The 15,264-nt window shown below is 37.0% G+C and overlaps 1 protein-coding gene across 5 annotated transcripts in view; it reads right to left on the bottom strand.

Annotated features, from left to right (window-relative positions):
- Window positions 1–2: 2 nt before the first annotated feature.
- Window positions 3–15,264, bottom strand: part of LOC122571389 (GTP-binding protein RAD-like) — a 79,917-nt gene continuing 64,655 nt past the window's right edge. For 3 of the 5 annotated variants that reach the window (XM_043735069.1, XM_043735072.1, XM_043735073.1), the window contains 4 exons: window positions 14,530–14,693; window positions 10,969–11,060; window positions 9,219–9,411; window positions 3–6,292 (listed from right to left, as the gene is read on the bottom strand). In XM_043735069.1, the coding sequence (XP_043591004.1) occupies window positions 6,057–6,292; window positions 9,219–9,411; window positions 10,969–11,060; window positions 14,530–14,693 (685 nt within the window). In that variant the 3' untranslated portion in view covers window positions 3–6,056. The remainder of the gene's footprint in view (window positions 6,293–9,218; window positions 9,412–10,968; window positions 11,061–14,529; window positions 14,694–15,264) is intronic. The other 2 variants (XM_043735070.1, XM_043735071.1) reach the window with 2 other exon arrangements.

Raw genomic sequence — 15,264 nt, 5'->3', positions numbered from 1 at the left:
CATCCCTTTGGACAGCATATAGTTTATTATTTTTCATTTACATAGACCCAGCCTTTTGGGTTTCGCTGCACTTCCGGTTTTACATTACAATTAGATTCTTCAACTCTTTAATTCTCGCTTTCAAACAGTGAAATTTAAAACAGCGTATACTTAAATTTGTGTATATAATTAGTACGTCGTGTCCTGAAGGGTTTCTTTCCGCGAAACTTTACCAGCATACAAGTAAAATGGATAAGCAAAGAAATATGTAAAACGCTTTATTAAAGTTATCTAAAAGAAAATACCAGGAGATAAGGGGCTGGTGTTTCGTCGGCACAGCGTAATTAATAAAGCATTACCGCTATCTGTTTCTGATATCTACTTGTAGAGGTCGTTGATTCGGTCAATCAATGCTGGCAATGTTTAAACGATCATTAGCCTCGACAATAGATAGAGGTGGAGGAGGATCGATTCTTTTGCTCCAGAGATCATCGGATATCGCGCCAATGGACTTTCACTCGTCGCTGTAACCACGAAGAGAGATGGTCGTTAAAGACGAATTAAGATGGCGTTAGGAGTTATCGCGAAGGATTTCCGACGTATTTGCCGCTATCGAGGAAAGTGAGCAAGAAATTTAGTAACGCGATAGATTCGATTTGCTGTCCTAGACGCCAGTGCTGCGTTCTTAAATAGCGGACAATATTTTAAAATGTAATTATAATGTGGACCGACATAATCTATCCCTGGCTGTGTGTCGATAAAGTTTCGTGGGAACAAAACTGGGACACATTGTATTTTATAGTAGCATTTTATGCCTCGTACGAGCTCCGAGGAAATGTTACAAACGTGTTGGTGATGTTAACGAGCTACGAATAGAACACACTACGCCATAACTTAATTTCTTCGTAGTTTAATAACAATCAAATAAATTAACCAATTATTTATAAGATCGTATTTTGTATATTGCTTCATATTTTGTAGTTTCGTACTGTTGACGGCGATGAGGTCTCACGTGTTATCACACGAAGAAAAACGACAGAGTATCGAATTGAAAATTGAATCGAACACGAGTAAGCTGTGGAACGTATACGAAGGTAATACAATTGTTCGGTAGGTAACATTGATATCGATCGAAGATTGGTCGACATTTGCTTTTGTTTTTAAACATATTTCATTAAATTTTCGCATTTTTAGTTCGATCGCGTACATGATGATAAATGGGATTTTAATTTAGCAGGTGTCAGTGGGAACAGTTTTGGAAAATTTATTTGATATCTTGACACGGATTGTTTATCAATTTCGAGCAATGATCGAAGTTAAAAAAAAGTGTAAAAATTTGTAGAAGAACCGTTTCGAATTTGTATGATATATAATATTTATTTTAAACTTCGATGTACATTGAGAATCTTCGCATAACGTGATATGAACACAACAAATAAAATAATGCACGAAACGCTTAATGGACCTAATGGGTATTGAAATTTTTAAAAATCATCTGTATTTTAATCCGTATTAATAAGTTGATCGATGTATTCATCTATTGCTCGCTCATTAACGTAATTCAAAATTATATCACATCGAATCGCTCTCTGTTTAATTTTTAAAATTTGATTCTTGCCCAAGTTACACAACGTTAAAAATAACATTGAAACAGTACATATTGTAAACAATATAAGGAGGCTATGGATTAAAATAAAATACTACAAGCATCGACAGAGATTTTCAGACAGTTTTGGAATGAAACGAAGATACGAACAAATGTCAAATATTTAAACACGAGAAAAGGAAGCTTACTTTAAACCTTATTTTAAATGAGCGACAAGATTATCGTACGCAGCAACTTTATTCGTATGTCCATATCGGGTCCCATGAGTCGAAGCTTAAAATACAATCACGCTTATCTCGAATCGATTTACAGGATACGAAATCTTCCAATCGTTGAAATCGAAGCTTAGCTTATAACGAATCCTGGAAATTGAATACCACAGCGATAACAACGCTCCAACATCCTATTTATTTTACAGCGGAAGCTTAGAAGTTAGTGAAAAAAAAGAAAAAGAAAAAACGCAATTACGATGAGAAAAGCCGATGTAACGTTGATCACGGATAATCGTTCATCGATTACTGATAAATTCATGAATATACGTTTTCTCGCCTCGTCTAAAATACATTTTAAAACGCATTTCGTTCCCTCTGCTTCTCTTTCGTTTCTTCTTACAATTATTCGAAGCATGTTGTCGTTATGTAGAGTAACAATTCGCAAGAACAACAATTTATCAGTCGTTGCTTTCGGTCTCGTAAATGTTATTCGTTTCGATTTTTACGCTTATACGTAGTGGATCGTATAATAAGTTCGCCTGGCTTTCGTCGCTGTATAGTTTCAAGGATCGTTAGAGAAATCTTATTTATGGTAGCGGACAAATATGCGGAAAGAAGAAGCGCTAGAACGTCGAAGAATTTATAACACTCGATTTTCTTACATTTAGGAATAAATTGAAAATGTATGTAAATAAAATGGTATAATTATGGCTGGATAATATTGATAACTGTAACGAAGTAATTGTAAGGGCTATTCCAACGAGTAAATAATTAGGCTTTGCAAAGATTGTTAGGATTTACAATTTGTTTTTGAATAAGCTTATTCAATTATTATTAATTATAATAAGCGTTAGTCCGTTTTTCTACGACTTTTGTTTCCCATTTCTGCTTCCATCAAATTGTTTCCAACTGGAAGAAGGGAATTTCACTTTTATGTAGTTTATACAATGAACGTTACATAAGACAGAAAATTTTGTAAACAATTGAAAATTACAGGGAAGACACGATAAGACTGCAAACACTTTGATCGATTCTTTTTAAAAAGTCTAATGGCATTTTACGATTGCAAACGAACGTCTTGGTACAATTTAATATGATGATATTCTAACATTTCGATACAAACGAAAGAAACCGATTTTCTGTGAGATTCTAGCGATCGATGGATCTGTGCTCTGTTTTGGAACACGTAGCTTCGTTTATTTTGTTTAGCTGCAAAAACAAATCGACGGGGGAATTTTAATAGAAACGGAAAACCTGACCTATCGTTGACTGCGAATTTTCCTTGCGAGAAATGTAAAGCGCGCAGAAAAGAATAGCGCGCGGACAATACGCAAGTATATAGAAAATATCGAATGTACGATACTCTTCGCAAATACGATCAACGGATGCAGCATATTTCTGTCTGGTTCTCATTTTTTTTTTTTTTTTCTTAGTAGCATTCATGAAGATGCGAATTTGCATAAAAATCCGCAGTAGTCTACTTATCACGTTCTTCTCCCGTAATGTCGTGAAACGAACTAATTCACAAGAAGGATAAAGTACACCGTTGATATGGTACGACAAATAGTCGTTCTTTCCTTCAAAGCTTTTATCTTCTAATCCTCGACACTGACTTTACCAGACCCGGTCACACAACCGGTTTCAAAATTTAATTAAAAACTGTACGTTCGTTTAACTTCATGTAAATTCTTATATTATTTGATTAACCAATTTCTCAACTTTTGTTTACATAGGAATTTACATTATCTGATTAACCAATTTCTCAATTTTAGTTTACATAGGAATTTACATTATCTGATGAACCAATTTCTCAATTTTCGTTTACATAGGAATTTACATTATCTGATTAATCAATTTCTTAATTTTTGTTTACATAAGAATTTACATTATCTGATTAACCAATTTCTCAATGTTTGTTTACATAGGAATTTACATTATCTGATTAACCAATTTCTCAATTTTTGTTTACATAGGAATTTACATTATTTGATTAACCAATTTTTCAATTTTTGTTTACATAGGAATTTACATTATCTGATTAACCAATTTCTCAATTTTTGTTTACATAAAAATTTACATTATCTGATTAACCAATTTCTCAATTTTAGTTTACATAGAAATTTACATTATCTGATTAACCAATTTCTCAATTTTTGTTTACATAAAAATTTACATTATCTGATTAACCAATTTCTCAATTTTAGTGTACATAGGAATTTACATTATCTGATTAACCAATTTCTCAATTTTTGTTCATATAAGAATTTACATATAAAGCAGGACGAACAAAAGGAATATCGAGGAATGTACAATTTGCAATAAAATTTCGAAGTCGGTCATTTCAAATCGTATTTTTACATTAACGTTTAGCACGAAGCAGGAGCCGTGGCATCGGCAACACGTGGAAACTCTGCAGAGAATCTCGCCGGGAACATCCCTGATAAATTCATACTTTGGTCGATTCGTGCGCGGATCTCCGTGTCCTCCCTTTCTCTCTCCCTTTGAAATCAAACGCGTACGAAATTGAAAATATCACGCGCGTAGTATACAAAGTATACATTATACTTTTTTTCGTCGATCTCATTCCCAGATCTGTGTTTCCTCGGGGATGTTCTCTCTGCCAGTTCAATTTCGTTCAAATCGATTTCGATTTATTCAAGCCCGATCGGAATGGTGCAAACTGAATCCCATTAAAAAAGATCTGAAATACCGTTGCACGTGGTTCCAAGGAAAATATTTCTCCGCAATCTGCTTTCTCTTCTCGATAAACGATATTTCTCAGACTCCTGGTATTTTTCCAACGTTTTATTACACGCTTACGGCTTACGTTAATTTCGTATTCGGTTTTCGGTCGGATTTCAGCTTCTTCCTGCTACGCAGGGTGTCGAAAGAAGTTGGAGTCAAATTATCCAGAAGTTGGAACATATAGTACTCGGTAAAATAAAAACGACGATAAGAGGAGACGTAGCCGGGCTTACACCGAACGGATGGGGTGAAATTATCTTAAGCTGTAGAGGCGATATATTTCAGCAGTGGATTAGGAAAATGCTGCGATGTGCAATAACTACGAACTAGAAACCAAACAGCATATATTGTACAAATGTGCACGGTACTCAGCGCGTAGATTGCATATTACAAACGGAATATCGTCCTGAAGTACTGTTAATAATCGAGAAAGAGCAAGCGAAATTAATATACAAGAAATTAGACAAAAATCAACTTTGAATATTTTGTACAAGCAATGTGAGAAGCAAGAGCCTTCTGTTTCGACGAATAAAATTAAGAATAATTAGAATATAGGAGTAGAAAATACTGAGATAAGGTCGCTATGGGCGATTGATATTGTTATCGTTATTATTATTATTGTTGTTGTTATTGTTGTTACAGTAAGAAAGAAGGTATTAAGAAATATTGGTACGAAAATTATTATTATCATAGATGGTAAGTTTATGTATTCATGGAAAATTGAAGAGCGCGAAAACGCACAGGATACATTTAGTATGCAAAGATAAATAAAATATCGAGAGTGCGAGGGATTATACTATTCTCGAGTTTCATTTCTTCAGAGGCGCGCGAGAGGCTTCTGTTAAGGGGCCAGAAATTAATCGGCAAATTTTTACATATTTTCATTCCCTTGACGTTATTCAAAAACTTAATTAGATTTTCTCTCGTTGTTACTTGAGTATCGAATAATAAAATGAATTATTACGCTTATGTCGCATTACGTTACCATATTATTAACATTGTCTGATAATATAATAAAAGCGTGATAAAATAATATACGAAGGAAACGCATATAAATTAATAAGGATAATTTGCGGTTGAAAAATGTGGCGTGTCTCGAGAAATAATGATTTTCGTATCTATATTTACAAGTACATTGCGGATTTTTATGCGTTTACGTGGAATTGAAAATATCGAAAGCTGGCGGCGAAATACGCAAAATGCCACGTAAGAAGCAAACACGCACAAATAAATACATCGTAACGTTCATTAAATAAAATTGAACCGTCCATCTAGATAACACTTTTATCTTATTCATAAAAATATGCTCGCATAAATATCCGCGCCCTATTTATACGATGCTTTCCTTATTCTTTATTTTAACGACTACTACGTGTTCCTTAGGTTTAATCTCAGCATTTTTTATACATCCCTATATATCGATTCTCACGTACACAGAAAAGAAGAATCAGACAAGATCGACAAACCTAATTTTCACGTATTCGTCTTAATCGTTACTTCGAGCCGGGCAAACGTTAGAGGACGAACAGGTCCTCGCAGCTTTTCGTTTTCCTTTTGAAGCCCAACAGGTGTTTCAAGATCCTTCTACGATGCTTGCTCCTTCTTCGTCTGGTTGCCTGGTCGCGGTCCCGTTGTGGATTCAGCTTAATCTGCGCTAGGATGCCGACCAGCAGCTCGTCCACGTGATGGGCAAGCCCTGACGACGTTTCGATGAACTTGCAGCCGCAGTTGTTCGCCAAACGTCGGCCAACTGTTGGCACAAACATCACGAATTGAGAGGCTGAAGTTGAGACAGTAAACGCGACGATAACAGTTTGATTAAAGAAGACGGCTTTTTTCTTGTTTTTATAAATTATTTCAACATCTTCTTCCAGCCAACTATTTACGTTGCATCGGAAATGCAATGGAATTTTATTTATCGCTATTTAAATGACAAACAGCGCATCACTTGTTGAAGCCATCGTCGCATCACAGTTGAAGCAAGAAACAACGGATCAATTTTTGCTCCGCGTATTTCTACCAATCGAAAATGATCGCTGTTTAAACAACGAATAATAAATTCGTTCTCGGTTCTCCTAATTTGCTGTAATTAAATAATTTACTATTACAACAGAATCAATCCTTAAGTACACGATCTGAACAGATATATTAAAACGTTTAAACATTTCGAAGCTGTTAACACCTTACTGACCGCTAGTGGTTCGACAGCATACGCACGTCCGACCGGTAGCTCGGGCGCAGATTCTCCCCTGGCACCGGCTCTGTTTCGGTTCAGACTCTCCAATACCATTCTTTTCGTTCATCGCGAACGGTATGTTTTTTAAATTGGTATAAAACTGTGGCAGCTTACAAAGCAACGCAACTGACGCAACTGAGCAAGGTACCTTAGTACTAAATAACAAATTACCGTTCAAATAATGAGAAAGATTGTCGGCGACAGAAAACCGATTAATCGGCTATAGTCGGTAAGAGTCGGCGACAGAAAACCGATTAATCGGCTATAGTCGGTAAGAGTCGGCGACAGAAAACCGATTAATCGGCTATAGTCGGTAAGAGTCGGCGACAGAAAACCGATTAATCGGCTATCAGTCGGTAAAGTGTTAATCTACGTGTCCATAGAAAGTCTGCCATAGAAAGATCTGTTTTATTTTGTTATATTTTCCTGTTCCATCCAATTTCTGAAACACGCTACAATCTGTAAAATACGCTGAAAGAAGGCAACAGCAAATAACGGATAAAGCTAAAATACTCGGATTACAAAAGAAAGAATAAGACAGAAGAATAAAAGCTAGCGTAGTTCGTGCAACGATCTATTTATTCACTGGATACTTTATACTTTATACCTTAATATTATAAATATAGATCGCGTCGTCGTGTGCCCGCCACTTCGCGTGCAGCTTCACGATCGTGTCATTGAAAATTGCTTGTTTACTTCAAGCACTATAAATACACGCAAAATGAAAGAACGAACAAAAGAATTAATTATCACGTTGCGTAGCTGTTAAGATTATCAATTTTGCTTAATGATACCTAATGCACGAAAAAGAAAGCCTAATCTTGATTCAAATTAGTGGTATTTAGGTTTCACTGAATCTCGTCTAATACGTACGAGCACGAAAGCGTAATTACGCGACCAGCAATTATCATCACGCCAAGTGGCAACTATCAGTATAGTTAGCGGGAAACCGATAAGCACGGCAACAGCTAATATATAAAAATTGATGTTAATCAACGCGAGTAACAAGTTTATTTACTGTTGACCTTTTCTAGTTTCAGAAGCTTTTACGTTGGAAAGAAATTCAGTGAACTGGTCCCGGAGAGCAATTCTAGCGATTGCACCGGGCTATATCTTTGTACCGAGAGAAAAGTTACTTCTTCTTTTATGTTGTACTTAACTTTCCTACGATCTTCGTATCTTTACGTCTCGATTGCGCTTTCGTTTCAACAAATGTGTAAAACGTTTTAGTGGTCCGAGGAAAGTCGTTGCAATGGTTTCCGGAAGATTTTGATACTCGAACCCGAAACGAGAAATCCCGGAATACGTATCTTATCGCAATTACGTGTGGCGATTGTTAATTAAACTGCGAAACGAGGTTTTATTTTGCGTTCATTGTACTCTAGGCATGTAGAGCGTAGAATTTGTAATATATTAAGTCGCCTGGAAAGTTTCCTTCAGAAGAAAATGGATCGTACATAATTCCATAAAATGACATTATTTCCTTGTGAGACGACAGAAACTTTTGGTACAACCGAATAGTTTCGTTATTTATATTTTTATTATAAATAATCAAACGAAGCGATAGATCTAATCGAAACTCTCGTGGCCAACTATAATCCAACTATAATGTTACACGCGTTTAATCGAGCTCCAAATTGCCAATCGAATATCCAGCTAAATCACATGATCGTCCACTAAACCAAAGTTAATTACCTAAGACTGCACCTGGTCTCGAAACTCACTCGGGCAGACCAGGCGTAAAAGATGATTGAAGACACGAAGATAAAGAGAAAAGGACAGATATGGAAGACATAGAAAATAAATTGGCAATGTACAAGACAATAATCGAACTCATATGGACTTATGGAATAGTTCTATGGGGAAACAGCGGCAAAGAACCAGCACCACGTTGCTAGACTCGAATCACCGCGATAAACGGCACTCGGAGGAAGAGTTGTCAATGGCTCGTGGCGACATCAGGAACGAAGATCGAACGGAAAGATGTAAAAATATCAACTTAATGTCCAAGAGGAAATTAAGAGACGCAACGAGACATAAGAAAAGAATTGCGCAATGTCCTGAGAAACTAGCTCCGTGGACGTAGAAAGGGCGGATTAAACGAGGGCTGAAGGAGAAACATCCTGCCGTAGGAATCTCACGAGATGCTGTAAGACGACAACCCGGGGAAAGTCACCGGCGTGATAATTTATAGCCAGAAGAATTTACCGAACTTGCAAGCAGGGCACATTCTAAAGGCAGATAACCAAAGTAAAGAAAAAGAGAATGTTGCAAATTTTGTGTAAGTATGATCGCGCAAAAATATGGCGAATAAACTCCAAGGAAAGCTTGGAGAGTAGCAAAGAAAGTCAAACAGACAGTATCGCACGTCCAACGAGTAAATAACCAAGTCCACCCCCATAGTTGGTTACAAAGTTCGTTTCTTATTGCTCGTACACACCAACGGATGGAACCTCCCGTTTCCTCTCGAGATCCACTTTGTTGCCGACGAGAATCACGCCACGACTAGCCATATAATCGCTCTTCCATAGATACATCAACGTATCTTCGGCCATTTTCAAGCTACGTCTGTCCACCACCGAGTAAACCACCACGTAAACGTCCGGATTGTACGTCGAGCAGAACGTTTCCACCTGGAACAAACGAAAGAAGGAAGTTTCGTTAGTCGTTAGGATATTCTTGCGTCTTACTGGCTGCTACTCCCATAAGAAGAGGCAAGCGGATTATTACTTGCAAATGGATAAATATCTCAGATGTTATTCAAGTGAGAAAGAGATGGTAACTTCACACTTCCGTATTTTTCCTCTGTGTATATTTAAAATTACGAAGACAAGCATAAATAATGCCGAAGTATTTATAAAATTAAGTCCCGTTTCATGCGAAGCGGGATAAAAGAGAAATCCAGGGCTGTATAAAAGATTAAACGAAATTTTCTTTCAAGAGAGAAGAAAGTTCAATTTTATCAAGATTCTACTACACCCTTCACCTCGCGTTCCTTTCCTTTTTTCTTTTACAACTCGCAGCAAATTAGATGTACAATATAATCCCGCGTGTTTCCATCGAGATAAAGGTAATACGATGTCGAGTAGAAATAAGTCCGCCAATTTTAATAAGCAAGCTAGACCTTTAGCCGCAGAAATCCGAGGGTAGGGACGCTGCGTGATGAATGCGGCCGAAGAAGATAAAAACAAGAAGAAATGGAAGAGAATAGAAACGCAGCGAAAAAGTGGTGTACAGAGTATTTGTATATGTATAATTAAATAAATAAAGATGTTCGTTTATTCGTAGTAATGTTATCGGATCGTCGGATTTATAGAACGTGTTGTTTCTTAACAGTAGAACTACCACACCAGTCAAATCGACTGGTTTTACAATTTTATTTTAAAATTCCTGCTTTATGTTATATTTTTCCCTCGCAATGATGTAATGACTTTCGCAACGACAACTAAAAGAATAATACAATGAATTTTATTTTCTTTTTTATGTAATCAAACTGAAAATAATTTCGTGTCTAGGCTACTTATAGCAATACCAGTGAAAATGCCTGGTACCTGACAAAGTGTAAAAGGGTCCTGCAATCTGTTTATCGAACCCTAATTAACCAGTTTCCTCGCTTTGTACAACCTCCCACACGTTTTTCAAACTATTATCATTCGATATGACGATATCGGTTATCAGGAAAATTCCGGGTCGATCGCTAGATCGCTAGATGCTAACGCTAGAAATGCCACAGCACTCGAAATGACTGGTTCTACAATTTTATAAATGCGTGAACCCTCCTTTAGGTCGATCATGGTCCCAGATGGATTAATAATACCAAAAATGTACTACATGACATGGAATTCTTTCTGTAAGAAAGTAACGAATCGATAAATATACAAATATTCTATTATTACGTATTTTTTAAAGATCAGTCATTTTCACTGGTTTTGGTAGAAATAGCTTCGTGTTAACTACCGGTAGTTCTAGTGTTAATTCCTGTTGTCCGAGTTCAGGTGCCTTACACGCTCGCACGAATAAATGTTTTTGCCTTACGAGGGAGAGGAGCCCATTTGGTTCACTTCCTGAAATGTTATATGAAAATTAATTCCGATTATACGAATGAATAAACAGCGAAGAAAGGGGTAGGTAGAATTAGTGGACCGTGTCGGATAAAGGGGGTTTTATCGTAATTACGTAATTAAGCTTACCGACATCTCCGCCGTGGGGTGATCTATGATTTCTAATTCTGTTTCTTGGCCATTGAGCATCACGGAAACACTTTTCTGTCCGTATTCCTCGTCTGAAACAAATCAAACCGACGGTTGAAAATTACTCATTGCGATATCGTGTTGCGTTTCGCCTACGCGTATTACATAATTTGCATAATATTTTTGGTATTATATTTGCTTAAATATATCAACGTAGAAACGTATCTGGAAATATTTGATAATCTTAACTAAATATAAAAATACGTGTAATACGTTAACCAGTTGCGAGAACCGTTTGAGAATATTGAAAAGCGTGTACGTAAAATGTGTACGACGACGAGTATACTCGTCGAGCACAGAGTACGCGTGACTGTTATAACATGGAATTAAGTTGTAACGAAATGATTGTTTCTATATTTTATTAGGGCTTGTCGTAAGACAAAGTATTGTCGTTTCTTCGTGACGAGTATACTCGTCAAGACCAGCTACGACATTCATCTTCGAATATAATTTTTAGAAATAAAATTTCTATTTTGACAGCTGCTCGTCACGTATGAGGAGGAAAGAAAAAAGAAAAACAACTTGGGAAGGAAGAGCCGAAAACGAAAAATGTTTTCACGTGCACAGTCATTGATTCTACAATTTTGAAATTTCCTTTGTCCGCAGGTTTTGCATCGCTTTGTTCAATAATAACTAGACCCCGGGCTGGCTTTAATTAAAAATATTTCTGTCAAGCCGCTCGTTCATTTTTTCAACGGCAACTCTAAATATTCCACGGTATTGAACATGTTAATTACGTGCACAGGTGAACGGTTCAAGGGCAGCCGACGCGTTTACAAAAGTAACGCTTCCGGATTGGAAGTTAATTAAAATCGCGTAACAAACTGTGCAGTTGCTCGCGCGATTCTTTTCTGCGAAACTCGATTAAGCGTAACGTTTGACACTTTAAACCTTTAAAGCGCGAATTTAGCGAAATCCCTTATTAAAATATGACACTCGATTAATATGATATTCCTATGTTTGTTTCATTGGATGTAAACAAAGGAAAAAGGAAAAAAAAGGAAAAGACTTTATTTTTTCCAACGGACGAAATAGTCTCAGATACGTAATTTCAAAAAAATCGTTTCAAAACAAATAGCTAATTCTTTTCTGTGCCATAAAACGAAAATAAATACACTGGAAAATTATGACCTTTTTCCTTTTTTTCTCTTTTCCCTTCATTTTAGAGTTAATCAGACGGTTCATTTTATGGTGAAAAACGAGGCAATATTTTTTATTCTAAAAACAGGATAGACAACAGAGTGAAAAATTATCTAAATAATATTTGATTCCAGAATGTTTAGAAGTTGAAATTTTGAAACAAGAAATGCACGGTCCAGCGTTATAATGTCGTAAATAAAATCATAATAAGCTTAAAATATCATACTAAGATTACGTTTATTTATTTATTTATTCGCTGCACGGGAAAGAAATTCCCATTAGAATACAAACAGGAAGCAAATAATACGTGAAGAACACGTATGCGAAAAGAGAAGAGAATAGGGGAAGGAGAGACTGAGACAGAAGAAACTTGCCATTTACAAGACCCTGTACATTTGCATTTTAATAGAACGGATAGGACGTTAATTGTTGATCTTCTTTCTCGATTCATTCTTTTTAAGTTACCGTTTAATCTTCGATCAAACTAATATAAAATACTAAATATCAGACATTAAAGAAATAGCTGCGTAATTATTCTTTCGCTCATTATCAGTATTTTTGCGTTTATTCCGTGAAAGTAGCGTTTCCTGCTTGATAACGAATTCATTCGCGTTTTTGCAAATCGGGTCAGCAAATCCTGCGACGCAGTGAAAAGTGGGTTATATCTAACAATGCGATTTGGTCGCTGTTGACAAAGGGCACAAAACATTTTGCAAATTCCAGGTCTTTCCGATATTTTCTCCTTTTCCGTTCTTTTGTTTCCAATTTCGATATCGCTTTATATGGAACACAAATATTTTTTTAATCAGAATTTTTGCCCTAACACGCGTCTCTCCTTTCCTTACGATTTTATGATTTTACTTTTAGCCATACACGTCGTTGGAAAATGTCGACTCAGGTTTTACATAAAGTTTCTAACGTTTCTAACTGCGTCTAATTTACATGAAACTTTTGCCAAAGTTTTTCTCGAATTTATATCCATTGAAGGCACAGTCGAACTAAAAACTGTTTTTATTTACGTTCCTTTTATTTTCATTTTGTAACAGCTATTCGCACACGCTGTACAATCTTCCGGTACTTGGTCGACCTAAAAAAGGGGGTCGTCAACATTTTTGAGACATTTTTATCAACTAAACTAAAAATTTGACAACCAAAAAAAAAAAAAAAAAAAAAAAAATATATGAAACCCAAGCAAGAATTTGGTTTCACTTATTAAATGTTATAATACCATACTTTGAATAATATTTTGTATATTTTTACACGCTATATATGTTCCGTGCATTTTTGCACTTCCAAAAGAGGATGTTCACAAAATGGTCATTTTCTGGGTCTGCTGGCGAACGAAAGTTCTTGCAGGCCACTTAAGAAGAGAAAGAAAAAATGTCATTACTACTTTACCCCAAATACGATGGGAAACTTGAAAAAGAAAAACGAAAAAGAGATACCTTACACTTAATCCTAATTTTCCTCGAATTCTCACCCAGCCACAAAATGATTATTCATCTAAATCGACGTAATAATCCTTCGGAGATTCTGCTGATAAATCAATCGGAGTTTAAAATCGAGCAAATCCCGAGTATCACGAGGTTTCTGGCGCCCGAGAACAATAGCCAACAGTATGCTCGTTCAACCTGTATCCGTATACGTATGCGTCGAGTGTCACGAACGAATTGCACTCGGCGCAGAAATAGAATTAGCGTAAAACACTTTCGTTTGAAGTAACTACGGAGCGTGACAGACATCGGAATAATCAGAGATGTTATTAGCTCGAACGCGTAAACAGATAGATAGAAGTTTGCTGCATTGCGACCGACAGCTTGGACGTGTTCGGAATGGGCACTTTGAATGGCAAATCGCATCAGCGTCCTATTCCATCGACTACGAAAAATATCGGATCGAGGTACGACCTATCAACGACGGGTTCCATCGAGATAAAATTCGAGATAAAATTCTAGCGGTTCCGTAGTTAATTGAAAATATTTTGTTCGCGCGTTGCAAGCCCATTGAAAGTCGGTGGAAAGTTGATGAACTTGTGGTTGATCGCTGTTCGCATCGGATTTCCTCGATGCTAAACTTCCACCGATTTGCCGGCTGAATTTCCAGAGTCATTTCGTAGATGGATCGGTACCTGAAGAAGACGAAGATAAAGTTTGACCACTGCCACTTCTTTTTTATCTTCGCGCTCATCTGTTTCAACTTTCCCATCGCATCACCGCGGAGGTGCAAGAAGCGAGCATTTTTTGACTCCCTCTTCTGCCGTAAATGAAATTTCCCCCACGAACGTTCGCAGTCTACTTTTACGAATAAAAACGTCGATATTACTGCAACCATGGAAAACAAGGGAACGCGACGTACACTCACCCAGGGAAGTGTCATAGGCGCAAATATAGTCGCTGGTGGTGAACTGGGCGGTGAGGGCGGTTTTCCCAACCCCGGATGCACCCAGCATGCCGACTTTATAAGTGGCCACTCGTTCGTTGCTCGTGTCTTCCTCTGCTTCCATGCCTGAAAGCTGTGACGCCGAGCTGAAACATCATAGATAGAAAAGCGTGCGGTGAATATGTGGCTGACTCTGAAACTCGTATCGATCGACGACATCAGAAAAACAGAGTTCATCGTCTTACTCGTCTGCATCGTCGTCGGTCTTTTTACGTTCAGCGTCGTTGTATTCTCGTCGGGGGAATAGAAGGAAGTTCACCGAACAGGAAGCACGGATTTTAGTTTCGTTGGCAGATTATTATTTGTTTGGTGTGAGTCTTCAAGGGTTTTAGGATTTGTTGCATAAATTTTGGAAACAAGCAGAGACTGTAGCGTGTTCTACTGTCGCTGTCGAGATAGTTTCGTGCGATCGATTTAGCTTGCGTTCTATTTTCGAATTTTCCAGTATTCGTAAAGCATATGATACACGGTGTTCCTTGTGTTCTATGGAAAAATAATCTGAAGATTCGACGCGTTGTCAGTCCACGTCGACGTCGCAATCTTCTTGCGTTAAATCGATAAATTCACCGGTAAATTCTATCGCAATGCACGTGATTCTTCAAAGGAACGTTAAGCGAAGAATTCAGTGGAACAAGAATACGCTTAATCGGACGGTCT

Source organism: Bombus pyrosoma, linkage group LG10 (genome assembly GCF_014825855.1).
Source record: "Bombus pyrosoma isolate SC7728 linkage group LG10, ASM1482585v1, whole genome shotgun sequence".
NCBI lineage: Eukaryota > Metazoa > Arthropoda > Insecta > Hymenoptera > Apidae > Bombus > Bombus pyrosoma.
This window is presented reverse-complemented; position numbering and strand designations above follow the sequence as displayed.